The following is a 14,249-nucleotide window of genomic DNA, read 5'->3' as shown; positions in this document are numbered from 1 at the left end:
GCTTGTCTGCGTGAGGGTCACCGTGTCGCCATTGGAGCAGACGAAGGCAACGAATTCGCTGCAATTTTTAATGGGCCGATTCATAAGTTTGCGCTTTTTCACCGTTTGAGGATTCCAGTTGGGCTGAGCCCACTAAACGTACTTGCCCGGTCCATCTTTTTTTTTTAATTTTCTTCTTTTTACAAAGGCCTTTTGTTCGTTTCCCTCGTACTTTACTTAACCCGTCAGCTAAAATTCAACCAAGACTTCAAAACTTTTACTACCAATCAAAATATTTAGTTTGGACATAAAAACCATATGTTTATAGAAGATCTTTTTAGCAACGATAAACTTTGGCCTTGTTTAGCTCCAATTTTTTTTTACAAAATGAACACTATAGCATTTTCGTTTATATTTGACAAATATTATCTAATCATGAACTAACTAGACTCAAAAGATACGTCTGCAAATTACAGATAAACTATTCAATTAGTTATTATTTTATCTATATTTAATGCTTCATACATACGTCGCAATATTCGATGTGATAGAGAATTTAAATTTTTTTTGCAACTTTTTTAGAACTAAACAAGGCCTTTGATTCTAAAAACCAATTTCTAGAGGTGAGCGGTTTTTGTTTTGCCTCCATAACTGGTAGTCTTTGGATACTCCAGTGCCCACTCCTGAGATTAGGGGACCATCTTGTGCTCGAGTGTTTTTTGCCGGCTGCTATAGCAAATCACTGTGCACTATATACTTTGGTGGTCCAAGTAATAATAATGCAACCGTCGCACCTTCTGGTCCATGTACCTTCATTTTGCACACATTGAAGTTCGATACACTTGTGCGTATGGACCTCTCCAAGCACGGGTCCAATATTCTACGAAATTGAGAGTTTTCAAGGGCTCACTTTGCAATGAGGCCTCGTTTAGTTCACTCCAAAAATAAAAAATTTTCAAAATTTTCTGTCACATCGAATTTTGCGACGCATATATGGAGTATTAAATATAGATGAAAACAAAAACTAATTGCACAGTTTGTTTATAAATTACGAGACGAATCTTTTATGTCTAATTACTCCATGATTGAACAATGTTTGTCAAATAAAAATGAACGTGCTAAGTATCAAAATAAAAAAAAATGATCTAAACAAGGCCTGAGTGTACTTTGTTGCCACTTACCCCTCTACAACAAATTACAAGTCGCTATGACTTTTTTGTTACATCGATTTTGTTATATATCTAAACATATTATTATATCCAGATATAATAGCAAAGTGAATGTACCGAAATAGGTAAAGTGACCTATAATTTGGAATGAATGGAGTAAGTATTTAGGAAGTGGATTGCGACTGCTCCACAAACTCGGCACCACAAACTCCACCGTAGAGTGACTCCACAAAAAACTTTAATTTGTAGAACACCCTTTTAGGTGCTCTCGCATCTTTACATTTTTTTCTCGCAGAGGAGAATTGTGTGGAGCTAACCTGTTTAGCTAAAAAACTTAGTGTAGTAGTCCTAAACATCTCCTTAAGGCCCTTACAAAGATACCAAAGAATCAGAGAGCAGTTTGGCATAGAAGGAAGGTTCAGTTACGTGTTGAATAGTAATAACAAAATAAATATATAGACACTGATCAACATTGGAAGCACCTCTTGTGTGGTGTTTACATATCACCTGCAATAGTAGACCAAAGGGGTTAGCACATGAGATAGGATTCAGGTACGGATTATTCTATGTCTAGTGTATTTCGTGTGTTTATTGCTTGCGCACCATATGCTAGTGGTCGTTTACGAATAGGGAACGCAACTATACATCTCTGCATTTTGATGATATATTCGGGGTGCCGATTTGAGGCTTCATTTATGGTCCGAGATAAAATTACAAATAGACTTTTGACCAGTTTCTATGTAATTTATAGTCGAAATAACCTAATAAGTCGTACTTCTCTCATTTCAAAAAAACTTATTAGAAAACAACATCTACATCATCATCATCATCTTATTAATCATTTCATAATATATGTCTTAATGCATGTATTTATTTGTAGATATTTTTCCCAAAAGACGTTTGTTAAAATTAACTTACAACGAACGAAAGAAGAATGAAGGAGTAATAATTGTAAAACAATGGCGCTGCTTGATTCCGGAGTGCTTGGTCGAGAGACGTCATTGGCATATTCCAACGGAAACGTCTCTCATTCCTTTGAAAGCAACCGCACATGAGAAAAAAGTAGAGAAAACCAAATCGCCAAACCAAATCACCTGTCGTCCTCCCCACACGATACATCCACACATACAGTGCACTGTACACAAATATCGTTCATCTTGTTCACACAGAAAAAAAGTATCGTTCATCTATCCTCGTCCCAGTCGCTGCAAAACTTTAGGACTTGTTTAGTTAAAGAAAATTTTATCTGTCACATTAAATTTTGCTTCACATACATAAAACATTAAATATAGATAAAGAAAGTCACATTAAATTTTGCTTCACATACATAAAACATTAAATATAGATAAAGAAAATAACTAATTATATAGTTTATCTGTAATTTGTGAAACGAGTCTAATTAATTCATAATTAAATAATATTTATTAAATACTCACTCCGTTCCAATTTATAAGTCATTACAAGAATCTTGGAGAGTCAAAGCATTTCCAAGTTTGATAAAAAATATAGAGAGAAATATAAAGATTTATGTCATAAAATAGGTACATTATAAAAATATAACTAACAAAGAATCTAATGATACTTGGTTGGTACCAAAAATGTTATTATTTTGCTATATAAATTTGGTCAAATTTGAAAAACTTTGACTCTCCAAGATTTTTGGAATGACTTATAATTTGGGACGGATGGAGTATAAATGAAAACGCTACAGTGTCCATTTTGTAAAATGTTTTGCGAGACGAATCTTTTAAACTTAGTTAATTCATAATTAGATAATATTTATCAAATACAAATGAAAGTGTTTCATTTTGTAAAATATTTGAGAACTAAACAAGGCCTTACTGCTGAAACAAAACATGGGCCCATTGTCTGCTTGACTGTCTTAGGCCTTGTTTAGATAAAAAATTTTTTGGATTTTGACACTGTATCACTTTCGTTTTTATTTGACAAATATTATCCAATCATAGAGCAACTAGGCTTAAAAATTTCGTCTCGTGATTTACAGTTAAACTGTGCAATAAGTTATCTTTTTTATCTATATTTAATGTTCCACGCATGTGCCACAAGATTTGATGTGATGGAGAATCTATTGGTGTACCTTACTCTCGCGAGCGCGGTCAGACAAGCGAGATCTCTCCATGTCCGGCTCCCGCAGAAAAAGCGGACGCCTTTGCGTGCGTGCATGAACCGTGCCGCCGCACCGACTGGTGTTGTTTTCCGTTCCGGGCAGTGATTCTTGTCGCGCGCCCATTTTTGGCACCGGTGCCCGCGTGTACAAAAGACCACGGCCGCGGCCCTCGTGCTCCTGAGCTCCCTGCTGCCGTGGCGTCACTGGAAGTGGGAAGTGAGGTCCGGCCGTCCCTCCGGGCAAGTTTTCTTTGATGAGCCGCTCTTTGTCGCGTCACAGTGGCGTTCGTTACGTACATGTCGAGCTTCCGTTACTGGTAGGCAACGTCTTCTTGTTATATTGTATTCCTTGAAATCATCGGTGTTGGGTCTCGCGAAAAAAAAATATATAGCGTGTCGATTTCACCCCTGTTATCCGTGTTGACTTCACTTTTTTTTTTTGGCTGAAAACAGAAAAATTAACCCCAGCCGTTCGTCCGGGACCGGGTGTGGAACAGCGGAAGAGTGTTTCTTGCACGGAACCCAGCATCTCATCGTGTGTTGAAGTGGATTCTTCTCCCTTGCTTATTTTTAAGCTTCGAGTTCTATGGCTGCTGCCTGCGTCTAGTTTCTTGCGCAAGAGCTCGCTCTCCCTTGCTGATGAGGAGCACTTCATACTGAGAAGCATACCAAGGTAGGGGAATTTACATTTTTTATGTTTCTTGCTTGTGAGTTATTGGCCTGTCAAAAATTGGACATGCCCTTTCTCCTTTTACCCATCATTTTCCCCTCTTTTCGGTGACCTCCAGTCCACATTTCTTCCTCTGTCACTGCCTCGCTCAGTGCTGTGTTGTCCTTCTGGCTGGAGCAGGGATAGCGGCGACGGAGCCCAGGTGTGGCCAGATATTTCTTGTTCTTCGCCTTCCCTCTGATGAATTTTTGTCCGTTCCACTCAAAAATAAATTCCATGGATTCTTCATCAAGCTATTTTCTTGCTCCATGGATTGCTTGCTCTCGTAATCTGATCCTTCGGAAATCGCAAGTTCTCGCTCGTGTTCATAGACTCGCCTTTGCCAGTAGAACTCCCTGGGGCACCGTACTCTTGTTCACCCAGGGGCCACGCCCAAGAAAGAACTCGCTGACATGCGAGGCTTCCTCTTTTCATTTCACCAACACCCTCCGCCGCCGCATCCGAAACTCAATCCCCACGGGCACGAATCTGACGCCGCCAAAATCTTTCCGCCATGAAGCAGGAGCGGCGGAGGCGGCAACACCAACACCGGCACCACAGGCCGCCGCCGTCGCGCCTCGAGCTGGCGATGGCGCACGCGCGGGACGGCGGGGGCCACGAGGAGGGAGCGGAGGCGGCCGTCTGCCTGGACGGCGACTCCGAGGCCGGCGAAGCGCGCGGCGCGGGGCGCGTGCCGCCGTGGCGGGACCAGCTGACGGCGCGCGGGATGGTGGCGAGCCTCGCCGTCGGCGCCATGTACAGCGTGATCGTCATGAAGCTGGCCCTCACCACAGGGCTCGTCCCCACGCTCAACGTCTCCGCCGCGCTCATCGCCTTCGTCATCCTCCGCGGGTGGACGCAGGCGCTCGCCCGCTTTGGCGTCGCCACGCGCCCCTTCACCCGCCAGGAGTACACCGTCGTCCAGACCTGCGCCGTCGCTTGCTACAGCATCGCCACTGGAGGTAAGAGACGTGCGGAGCTTTGTGATTGAATCTTCCGTTCTTGTCTGTGGCGACTGTTGACCTCGGATTGATGGTGTTGCCGCAGGTGGGTTTGGCTCCTTCTTGCTTGGGCTGAACAAGAGGACCTACGAGCTGGCCGGGGAGGAGACGGAAGGTAACGTGCCGGGAAGCTACAAGGAGCCCGGCATTGGCTGGATGACCGGCTTCCTCTTCGCCGTGAGCTTCGTCGGGATTGTTGCGCTGATACCTCTAAGGAAGGTCGGTAAAACTGAGCTCTCTTATTTATTCCCAAGAAGTCAAGAACTGCGACATTACCCTTTCTACTTCTACCCCAGTCTTGTTCCGTTCCCCATTATTGCCCGTCAAAATGTTTTATCCTCCGGTAGTCCGGTAAGAAGTAAAAATAAGCAATCTTTATCTTTCTACCATCCTGCTCATTTTCTTTAAAAAGGTTATTTTGAGTGCAAAACAGAGCTATAAAGTCCTCAATAGAAAGGAAAATGATTTCTTGGCTGTATCTCTCGCCTTGGCGTCATGCACTCATGCGTGACAGCATGAGCCTTAACATTTGTCTTTGCCACCTTGTTGGTTTGTGAACGTCAGCTTATTTCAGGTTTGGATAAGAGTTCCTCACGGATTACGTATAGGAGGGGAAAAGGGACAAAAATTCATCATAGATTGGCCTTATTTAGTTCACCTCAAAAACTAAAAAATTTTCAAGATTATGTTACATCAAATTTTGCGACACATGAAGCATTAAATATAGATAAAAATAAAAACTAATTGCACAGTTTACATATAAATCGTAAGATAAATCTTTTGAGTCTATTTAATTTATGATTGGACAATAAGCCAAATAAAAACGAAAGTGTTACAGTACCTAAAAAAAAAAATTCGGAAGTAAACAAGGCCTACTAGGCACCGCTTGCGGATTGAATTGCGTTGCTACATTTATGTCAGACACTGTCGCAAGGTCTGCTTCACTTGTTTAACCAGCTAGGTGATAGCTAGTTATTTCAAGCACGGATGGTTTAACGATGATTGGTGATGCAAAAAAAAAGTGCCTCTGCATACTGAGGCCTTGTTTAGATCCGAAAATTTTTTGGATTTCGACACGGTAGTATTTTCGTTTTTATTTGACAAACATTGTCCAATCATAGACTAACTAGGCTTAAAAGATTCATCTCGCGATTTACAGATAAACTGTGCAATTAGTTTTTGTTTTCATCTATATTTAATGCTCCATCTATGTGCAGCAAGATTCGATGTGACGGAGAATTTTGAAAAGTTTTTGGTTTTTGGAGTGAACTAAACAAGGCCTTAATGGTAGCTTTTTTTTTTTCTTGTGGATCGAGGTATACATTGTCAAATGGCATGCACATTTTAAAATGTGAGGAGATAATTATTACTACAACTTTGAATAGCCATTTAGCTTTACTCAACTAGAAACATAACTAAACAAACATCAATATCGTTATCCTCATTTTTGGCCTTTTGGGATAAACACATTGTCTATATAATGGAATAAATAGTAATGTGATGGGTTAAGGCCAGGATCTTGGCAGGCGCGCCTATACGCCAGAACTGTTAAAACATTTTTGCTTTTGGTAATACACAAGCGAGGGGAACCCTTCTTTCTAAAAAAAAATAGTAATGTGGCTTCTGCGCCCATAGATGCATAGAGCTGCAACCGTCACATTGTTACAACCAGATAACCAGTGTTGGCTGAACTAAAGTTAACAGGTAGTACAAGTGCACCAACACATACATAAGTTGATAAGCTCATGCACAAAGTGATAACTGAACATGTGTATTGTGAGCCCTTTAAAAAATGGTCCTAGTTCCTCTGAGCGTTTACACATGCTGTTTCAACAACTTCTGGAATTTATTAGGTTGTTTGGTGTAAGTGGATGGTGGAAATCTGCTACTGACGTTGTACCATTTCAGATCATGGTAATTGACTACAAATTAACTTACCCAAGCGGTACTGCAACAGCTGTGCTTATAAATGGATTCCACACAACTCATGGAGATGCAACAGCAAAGTATGTCGTTCTCTCACATAACTCATCCTGCAGATTCAGACAAAATTTCAATTTATTGAATAGTTTTTATGTATGTTCACAATAGGCAGCAAGTGAATGGGTTCACAAAATACTTTGCAATCAGCTTCTTTTGGAGCTTCTTCCAGTGGTTTTACTCAGGTGGAGACAATTGTGGGTTTTCACAGTTTCCCACTTTTGGACTTAGAGCTTGGAAACAAACGTAACACAAGTCTTTTGGTTCATTAGCCGTTCAAATTAGTTCCTGACTAATAAAAATTTCACCTGATGAGATATATGCTTCTTGGATTTCAGCTTTTTCTTCGACTTCAGTCTAACATATGTTGGTGCTGGGATGATTTGCTCCCACCTTGTTAATCTGTCTCTCCTTCTTGGTGCACTTCTCTCATGGGGAATAATGTGGCCTCTGATCAGTGATTTGAAAGGGGATTGGTATCCTGCAGATATGAAAGAGAGCAGCATGAGAAGCCTGCAAGGTTACAAGGTTTGTTAACAGTTCCATTTCGTTAGTGCAAATCTATCAGTCATGTCTTACATACCTTCGCTTATTTTCTAGGCCTTCATCTGCATAGCGCTCATCTTGGGAGACGGTCTATACAATTTTGTTAAGATTGTTGCATTCACTGTTAAGAGTCTGCTTGACAGATCAAGACTGAAGAATGCAAAGAAAGGTGAGTAGTCTTACTAACTCCTGTGAATATCTTTTAATTTTTTTTGGTAATATGATCTTATGTGAGTGTCATCCTATTTCTAGAGGAAGACATGCCGGTTCTTGATGAAATTCAGCGCAATGAGGTTTTTACAAAAGACAGTATCCCCAATTGGCTAGCCTACTCTGGATATCTTGCACTATCAGTTGTTGCTGTGTTTGCCATTCCCTTGATGTTCCATGAGATGAAATGGTACTATGTTATCATAGCATACTTATTGGCTCCGGCATTGGGTTTCTGCAATGCCTATGGTGCTGGCCTTACTGATATCAACATGGCCTACAATTATGGAAAGGTTGCGCTCTTCATTCTTGCGGCCTGGGCTGGGAAGGACTCTGGTGTTGTTGCTGGCCTAGTGGGCTGTGGTTTGGTGAAATCACTGGTGTCAATATCCGCCGATCTGATGCATGACTTCAAGACTGGACATCTTACATTAACATCACCTAGATCAATGATTATTGCTCAGGCTATTGGGACTGCCATGGGCTGTGTCATTGGACCGCTGACATTTTTTCTATTCTACAAGGCTTTTGACATTGGAAACCCTGATGGGTACTGGAAGGCACCATATGCTCTAGTCTACCGCAATATGGCAATTCTTGGTGTCCAGGGCTTCTCTGCTCTGCCTAAACATTGTTTGCACCTGTGCTATGGATTCTTCGGATTTGCAGTGGCAGCCAATCTGATGAGGGACCTCTTGCCACCAAAGTATGGCAAATGGGTTCCTCTACCAATGGCAATGGGGGTTCCCTTCCTAGTTGGTGCGAGCTTTGCTATCGACATGTGTGTGGGAAGCTTGATAGTCTTCATCTGGCACATGATTGACAGAAGTAAAGCATCTTTAATGGTGCCAGCAGTTGCATCTGGATTGATATGTGGCGATGGGCTTTGGATCTTCCCAGAATCCTTGCTTGCCTTGTTCAAGATCAATCCACCATTGTGCATGGCATTCAGGCCTTCACACTAGACTAGACGAGTAACAAACATGGTCGACATCTGAGAATACATCCATGCCCAATCGGAGAACATGTATATTGGCATGCGAAGTTCGTCGGTAATTGGTTGGGATGTGATACGTGCAGGTAGGTAAATCTGCGGTACCTATCTGGATGAAACCTACATATAATGGCCAGTAAAATTTAGGGTTACCCTAAAATTTCTCATATGCAAGATGATTCATCACATCAGAACAATGATTCGTTTGAGAATTTCACCCCAATGGTGATGGATGGATGCAAGAGCTAGTAGTAGACAAAATTTAGCACCATAGATTGAAATACGTGTACCCCACTACCCATATAGTTTAATATGGATCCACAAGTTGCAGTATACAAAGCAACTTCCAAGGCCAGGCCAGCTGATCCTATTGCCAATTTCCAGCTGCTTTTAGTAAAAGAAAAATGCAGTCAGATATATATAAAAGTGGATTCGGTGAGTTTCCAGATGATGCATGACTGAATGGTTAGCAAACCATGTATATAAATTTATGTATGCTTTCGCCATAACCTGGATTCACAAGATGCGATGTATTAAAGAGGCATCTTCGTCAGGCATCTGATGCAATTGTAAAATCGTTTGTTGCATCCTTTTATAATAAACAAAATGCAGTCAGTTATATATCGATATAGATTCCGTGAATCATCAGGTGGTGTATGGCTGTGAATAGCTAGCAAAGGATGCATATAGCAGGTCTCTATGAAGAAGAAAAACTGTGCCCATTCAACAAACTCAATCCAATGACACACTTGTTTCAAAAAAAAAAAGTCGTCGTTGAAGATTCCACGGTGCATATTCATGTCGTCATCTCTACATCTGATCGTTCCTTTTCAGAGAAAAAGCGGGACAAAACATTTGGTCCCATCAAAATCAGAAAATTTAGTGAAATCTTTGGAGGATAAGAATCTCAACCTGGCTCTTTCTCAAGGCAAACAAACGGAGTGGGCCCTCCAGGTTGTAGTCTCCCTTCCATGTTTGGCGGCATGAGTAGCTTGGTTGACTTCCCCCATTCCGCCCTGATAAGTTCTTGAAGCTGAAGTAACCCTCTAATTTATTTCCCTGTCAATTTCCATGGGGCTCATACTTTACATCACACTAGGCCAAGGCCTTGTTTAGTTCCGAAAAGTGAAAAGATTTCGGTACTGTAGCATTTTTGTTTGTTTGTGACAAATATTATCCAATCATGGACTAACTAGGATCAAAAGGTTCGTCTCGTGATTTACAGCGTAACTGTGTAATTTGTTTTTGTTTTCGTCTATATTTAATATTTCATGCATGTGGCACAAGATTCGATGTGACGGAAAATCTTGAAAACTTTTTAGTTTTCAGGGTGAACTAAACAAGGCCAGTAAAATAATACTCTGGCCTTCGGGGCCAAAACTTCTTCGAGAAGAGAAAACTTCTTGCAGCCCACAGATTGTGCCGAAAACAATACAGTAATGATCGGTTACAGTTGCCGTTTCTTCTTCTGCTCCCCCTGGTGCTTTCCGCGCACGTCGCGGTCCGGCTGACGCTGGCGCGCGTGAAAGCCTGAAAGGGATGGGTCGGGGGGCCTCGGGGAGCATCTCGCGGCGAGATGCCAGTGCCAGGAGGCGCCCAGGACTTCCCACGCGAACCGCTCGGTGTGGATCGACGCCCATCAGACGTTTTCGCGGATGCCTTTTGCTGATTGGTGATCGGCATCGTTCGGACAGACTTGGGACGCTCACTCCACTGATGTCGTCGCTGATTGGAGTGCTCCCTACTCAAAGACGTCTGAACGGCCTGAAGATGCTGCTCGCTCGATGGATGGATGAATGGCGCATGGTGTCGCGGAATCTTTGGCAGTAGTAGCCTACGGCCCTTAGTAGTGATTTCGCATCGGCTTATGTTGTGCGGTGGAGCCATTGAAATGAAGGAGCAATAATACTACACTTTGTGCAGTCCTGTTCGATTGATTGGTACGTATAGTACTCCACTCCCGGTCGAGCTTAACGGTCCAAGGCTGCCTTGATCCATCCAGCCATTGCCATTGTGAAATTCTGATTCAGTTTGTCATTTGGTCGGTCGGTCTGCCTCACCGCAAAGGCTCGAGGGCTGCCAATCTGCATGCCATGGGATTGAGCATATTTGCGGGCCAGAGCGGAGGAATTCTCGTAGTACATGCAAGACCTAAACCAGTCGCTGCCGCTGCTTGGAATACGTAAAGGCGGACAGGGAACCGGGCCTGTGCGTGTAAAATTCCTAACAGATTCCAGCAAAGCAGCCCTCACCAGCGAAAGTTTTCAGAGCGTAAAAATTCTTGCCACGGCGCGCGCATCCTGGGATGGTCGGATGGAGTGCATCGATCCATGCTGAAGCCCCACTGGACTGGTCGACTGGGGCATCGTCGTTACTCCGTCGACGACAGACGGACGATGTAATTAAGCCGAGCAATGATGTCGAATCTTGAGAGTAATCAACTTCCGCTGGTATGGGCAGGGCTAACGATGGGGCGACTGGGCGGTGTCGCCTTCAGGGAAAAGCAAAACGGCAATACATACAGTACGTGTGGTGTGTACCATCAGTCCACCACACTGATCGAGCCGGAAGAGTCATACTCCTACAGTATATCCTTCTAGTCCTGTGTGAGGAGACCACGACAGCTGTCCAGGAGGTTTTGTTTGCTTACCTCGGGTTTATATAAAGAACTTAGTATATAATTGAGTGTTTACTTCAAGTGGCCAACAGACATCTCAATTTGTAGGCCACCTTCATGTAATCTTATATAATGTTCCAGACTAGTTTATTTTCATTCTTGTATTCCACACCTATAAACTGGATTATACAATCTTGCGGGCAAACCAACAGGGTCTAAGAAATGTCATGACTAAAACTTGCCACGTCAGTGATTAATCATGCCATAGTTCCATGGCAAACTATGGACCGACCAGCAAACAAGCTCTTATCCTCAACACTGAAAGATGAAAGATGATACGTCTTGTAAACCGCTGTTATCCTTCCTTCAGGTGCCTTCTGCAATACGTTTTACTTTTACCAGTCAACATGTGAATCTGAAGCTACTTACCATTTTAGGAAAGTTTCACTTAAAGTTTTAAGCTAAAACCATGAGCTGAGGAAAACTAAAACCATCCTCATATCCAGTTTTTTCAGAAATCGGCTTGGAAGGCCGTGACTTATTATCAACATGCTCAAGCAATGCAAAAGGAAAGCATTTTTTGCAAGCGGGGAGACTAGCACGGATGCGTTATTTGGAATTTGGACATATAGATATAGCCACTCTATTAGCCACAGTGGTATACAAAATCTATGAACACACCACATCTCTATTTTGCACTTCTGCACACTAGACCACAGGTTTTATTAATATTAACATGAGCTCTGTCTGCTACACAGAACTGTTTTAGCTATTCTGCATCATCTTCCGAGAAAATCTCTTTGTCAAAGAGTTGCAGAGATCTTAGAACATACTAGTTGCAGTCTGATCACAGTAGTTTTCTTCCAGGGAAAAATACTGAAGCAGCTGCAGCTACCTCCACAAAAAATACACCTCATATAGCGCCCCTAGTAGAACTAGTAATGAAACGCCCACCTTTTTGGCATTTTCAGTGCCTGGCAGCTGGCTGGCTTACACAGCACTATGCAACGCAACAAGAAGCTGCCAAGGTCCGAGGCAGCTCTCAAGTGGAGTGGAGTAGAGTGACGTGGCCAGAGAAGGAAACGAGACGAAAACCTCCAAAGGAAAGGGACGTCCTTTTTCACAGGTCGAGGAAGCCGGTGGTGCGCCACACGGCGTTGCGCACGCGCCGGAGGTCGCGGCCCTTGAGCGTGCGGCCGGCGCCTTCCATCACCGACGCCGCCGCCGCGGCGCGGCGCGCGGCCATCTCATGCGGCGGCACCACGGGCTCGCTGTCGTCATCGTCGTCGTCAAAGTACGCGGCGGTCTGCAGCTCCGCCTCCCGGCGGCGCCTGTCCGCCGCCGTCATCGCCTTGGGCCAGGCCGGCACGGCCATGGGGGCCGACTGGTGGTACGGCTGCGGCGCGTGCTGTCTCTCCGGGCGCGCGACGGCCGGGACGGGCGCGGTGGTGAGCGCGTGGTGGTGGTTGTCGTCGGCGAGGAGCGCGGACAGGCCCATGCTGCCTGCGCCGGGGAAGTGGCGCGACGACGTGGAGATCGGCCTCCGGAGGCTGCTGGCGGACGAGGACGAGGACGGGGACGGGGTCGGGGACGGCGAGGAGGCCGCGCTGGAGGAGGAGGAGGAGGACCAGACGACGTCGCGCTCGTCGAGCTCCAGCGGCTCCTGGACGCCGCCGTGGGCGCTGGGTGCGTCGTCGGGTTGCTTGAGCAGGCCGAGGAAGCGGAGCGACGGGGATGCGGTGGTGACCAGGCGGCGGCGAGGCGTGGACATGGCCGGCGGCAGGCAGTGCTGCCGGGCTCAGCTCAGCTCAGCTCCTTCGCGCTCGCGCCCGCGTCCGTGTGGTGGTCGTGGTCGGCACTGGCCCCTGCGCGTCGCGGCCTCGCGGGTCTCGGGCCTCTGCTTTGGGCGCGTTATTATTGGCGGGCTGCGTACGCCAGTGGTGGCGGACGAGACGACTGGTGGCGATGGGCGGGTGGGCTGTGAATTATTGAGGCGTGATGGCGACAAAAGGGGGCTCGCCCGGCGCTGCTGGCGACCCCGTGTCGAGCGATCGCTCGTGTCGTGTGGTGTGCGCGCCGGGATTGTGGTGGTACTGAGTGGTACGGTGTCCGCCGCGCGCGGCCGATATATCCGGGCCTTGTTTAGTTCCCAGAAAATTTTGTAAAATTTTTCAGATTTTCCGTCACATCGAATCTTTAGACACATGCATGAAGTATTAAATATAGACAAAAATAAAAATTAATTGCACAGTTTGGTCGAAATTGACGAGACGAATCTTTTGAGCCTAGTTAGTCCATGATTGGACAATATTTATCAAATACAAACGAAAGAGCTACAGTATCGATTTTGCAAAATATTTTGGAACTAAACAAGGCCCCAATCCAAGCTTTTCGAGGATTTGTACCTGAACAATCTCATTCCCGGTCCGGGCGAGCCGCTCGCTTCCCACGGAAATTGGAATCGCAGCGCAGGGGCTGCAGCAGGAACACGACATTGCTGGCGACGGCAGCAGGAAAGATTGACAGTGACAGATCAGTAAAAACAGAAGCGATTAGGGACAAGAAAAAAAATAATCAACACGTCAAATACGTCACTGGCCGGGTAGTTCGCGGTTTGGTTTGGTTTACGGTGTGCTTGCAGATAAACATATCGGCGATCGTGTCGATTAAACATAGCCCAATCGATTTGCTGTATCTAAACTAAAACAGTGTCTACATGCATCATCCGCACGAATCACGGGGGCGATTGACAGGATACCTACCACAACCAAAAAAAATTTCCATTGGGGACAAGGGAGAGACGGTTGGGATAATAATTAGACGTCCCACTCGGCGATCGATATAATAACAACATAAAAAATCAGGCTCCGATATTGTCTGTTTGGTGTGCCGGAGGCCTACGCTTCTCATCATAAGT

The 14,249-nt window shown here is 44.6% G+C and overlaps 2 protein-coding genes across 5 annotated transcripts; one reads left to right on the top strand and one right to left on the bottom strand.

Annotated features, from left to right (window-relative positions):
• Nucleotides 3,445-9,173, top strand: LOC8083338 (probable metal-nicotianamine transporter YSL9). Of its 4 annotated transcripts, XM_021463292.1 has the most exons (10): nucleotides 3,445-3,592; nucleotides 3,729-3,948; nucleotides 4,064-4,147; nucleotides 4,505-4,946; nucleotides 5,032-5,204; nucleotides 6,894-6,991; nucleotides 7,077-7,211; nucleotides 7,304-7,493; nucleotides 7,566-7,680; nucleotides 7,764-9,173. In XM_021463292.1, exons 4-10 carry the CDS (start codon nucleotides 4,574-4,576, stop codon nucleotides 8,684-8,686), a joined length of 2,007 nt encoding a protein of 668 aa, XP_021318967.1. In that variant the 5' UTR covers nucleotides 3,445-3,592; nucleotides 3,729-3,948; nucleotides 4,064-4,147; nucleotides 4,505-4,573; the 3' UTR covers nucleotides 8,687-9,173. The 4 variants fall into 4 exon arrangements, with proteins under 4 accessions (XP_021318967.1, XP_002448252.2, XP_021318966.1 ...); XM_002448207.2 differs by lacking the exon at nucleotides 4,064-4,147; XM_021463291.1 differs by lacking the exons at nucleotides 3,445-3,592; nucleotides 3,729-3,948; nucleotides 4,064-4,147 and having other exon boundaries at nucleotides 4,163-4,946.
• LOC8083337 lies at nucleotides 11,936-13,210 on the bottom strand. Its single transcript, XM_002446827.2, has one exon. The coding sequence runs from the start codon at nucleotides 13,101-13,103 to the stop codon at nucleotides 12,453-12,455; it is 651 nt and encodes a 216-aa protein (XP_002446872.1). The 5' UTR covers nucleotides 13,104-13,210; the 3' UTR covers nucleotides 11,936-12,452.

This window comes from Sorghum bicolor, chromosome 6, assembly GCF_000003195.3.
Source record: "Sorghum bicolor cultivar BTx623 chromosome 6, Sorghum_bicolor_NCBIv3, whole genome shotgun sequence".
In the NCBI taxonomy this organism is placed as follows: Eukaryota; Viridiplantae; Streptophyta; class Magnoliopsida; order Poales; family Poaceae; genus Sorghum; species Sorghum bicolor.
Note: the sequence above shows the minus strand (reverse complement) of the source record. Positions and strands in the feature narration are given on the sequence as shown.

Bases quoted from the DNA above. Each gene is read 5' to 3' on its own strand.
- LOC8083338 (XM_021463291.1), top strand. From the start codon at position 4,499: ATGAAGCAGGAGCGGCGGAGGCGGCAACACCAACACCGGCACCACAGG. The intron at 4,947-5,031 runs GTAAGAGACGTG...GTGTTGCCGCAG, and splicing joins CTACAGCATCGCCACTGGAG to GTGGGTTTGGCTCCTTCTTG. The intron at 7,681-7,763 runs GTGAGTAGTCTT...TCCTATTTCTAG, and splicing joins ACTGAAGAATGCAAAGAAAG to AGGAAGACATGCCGGTTCTT.
- LOC8083337 (XM_002446827.2), bottom strand. From the start codon at position 13,103: ATGTCCACGCCTCGCCGCCGCCTGGTCACCACCGCATCCCCGTCGCTC.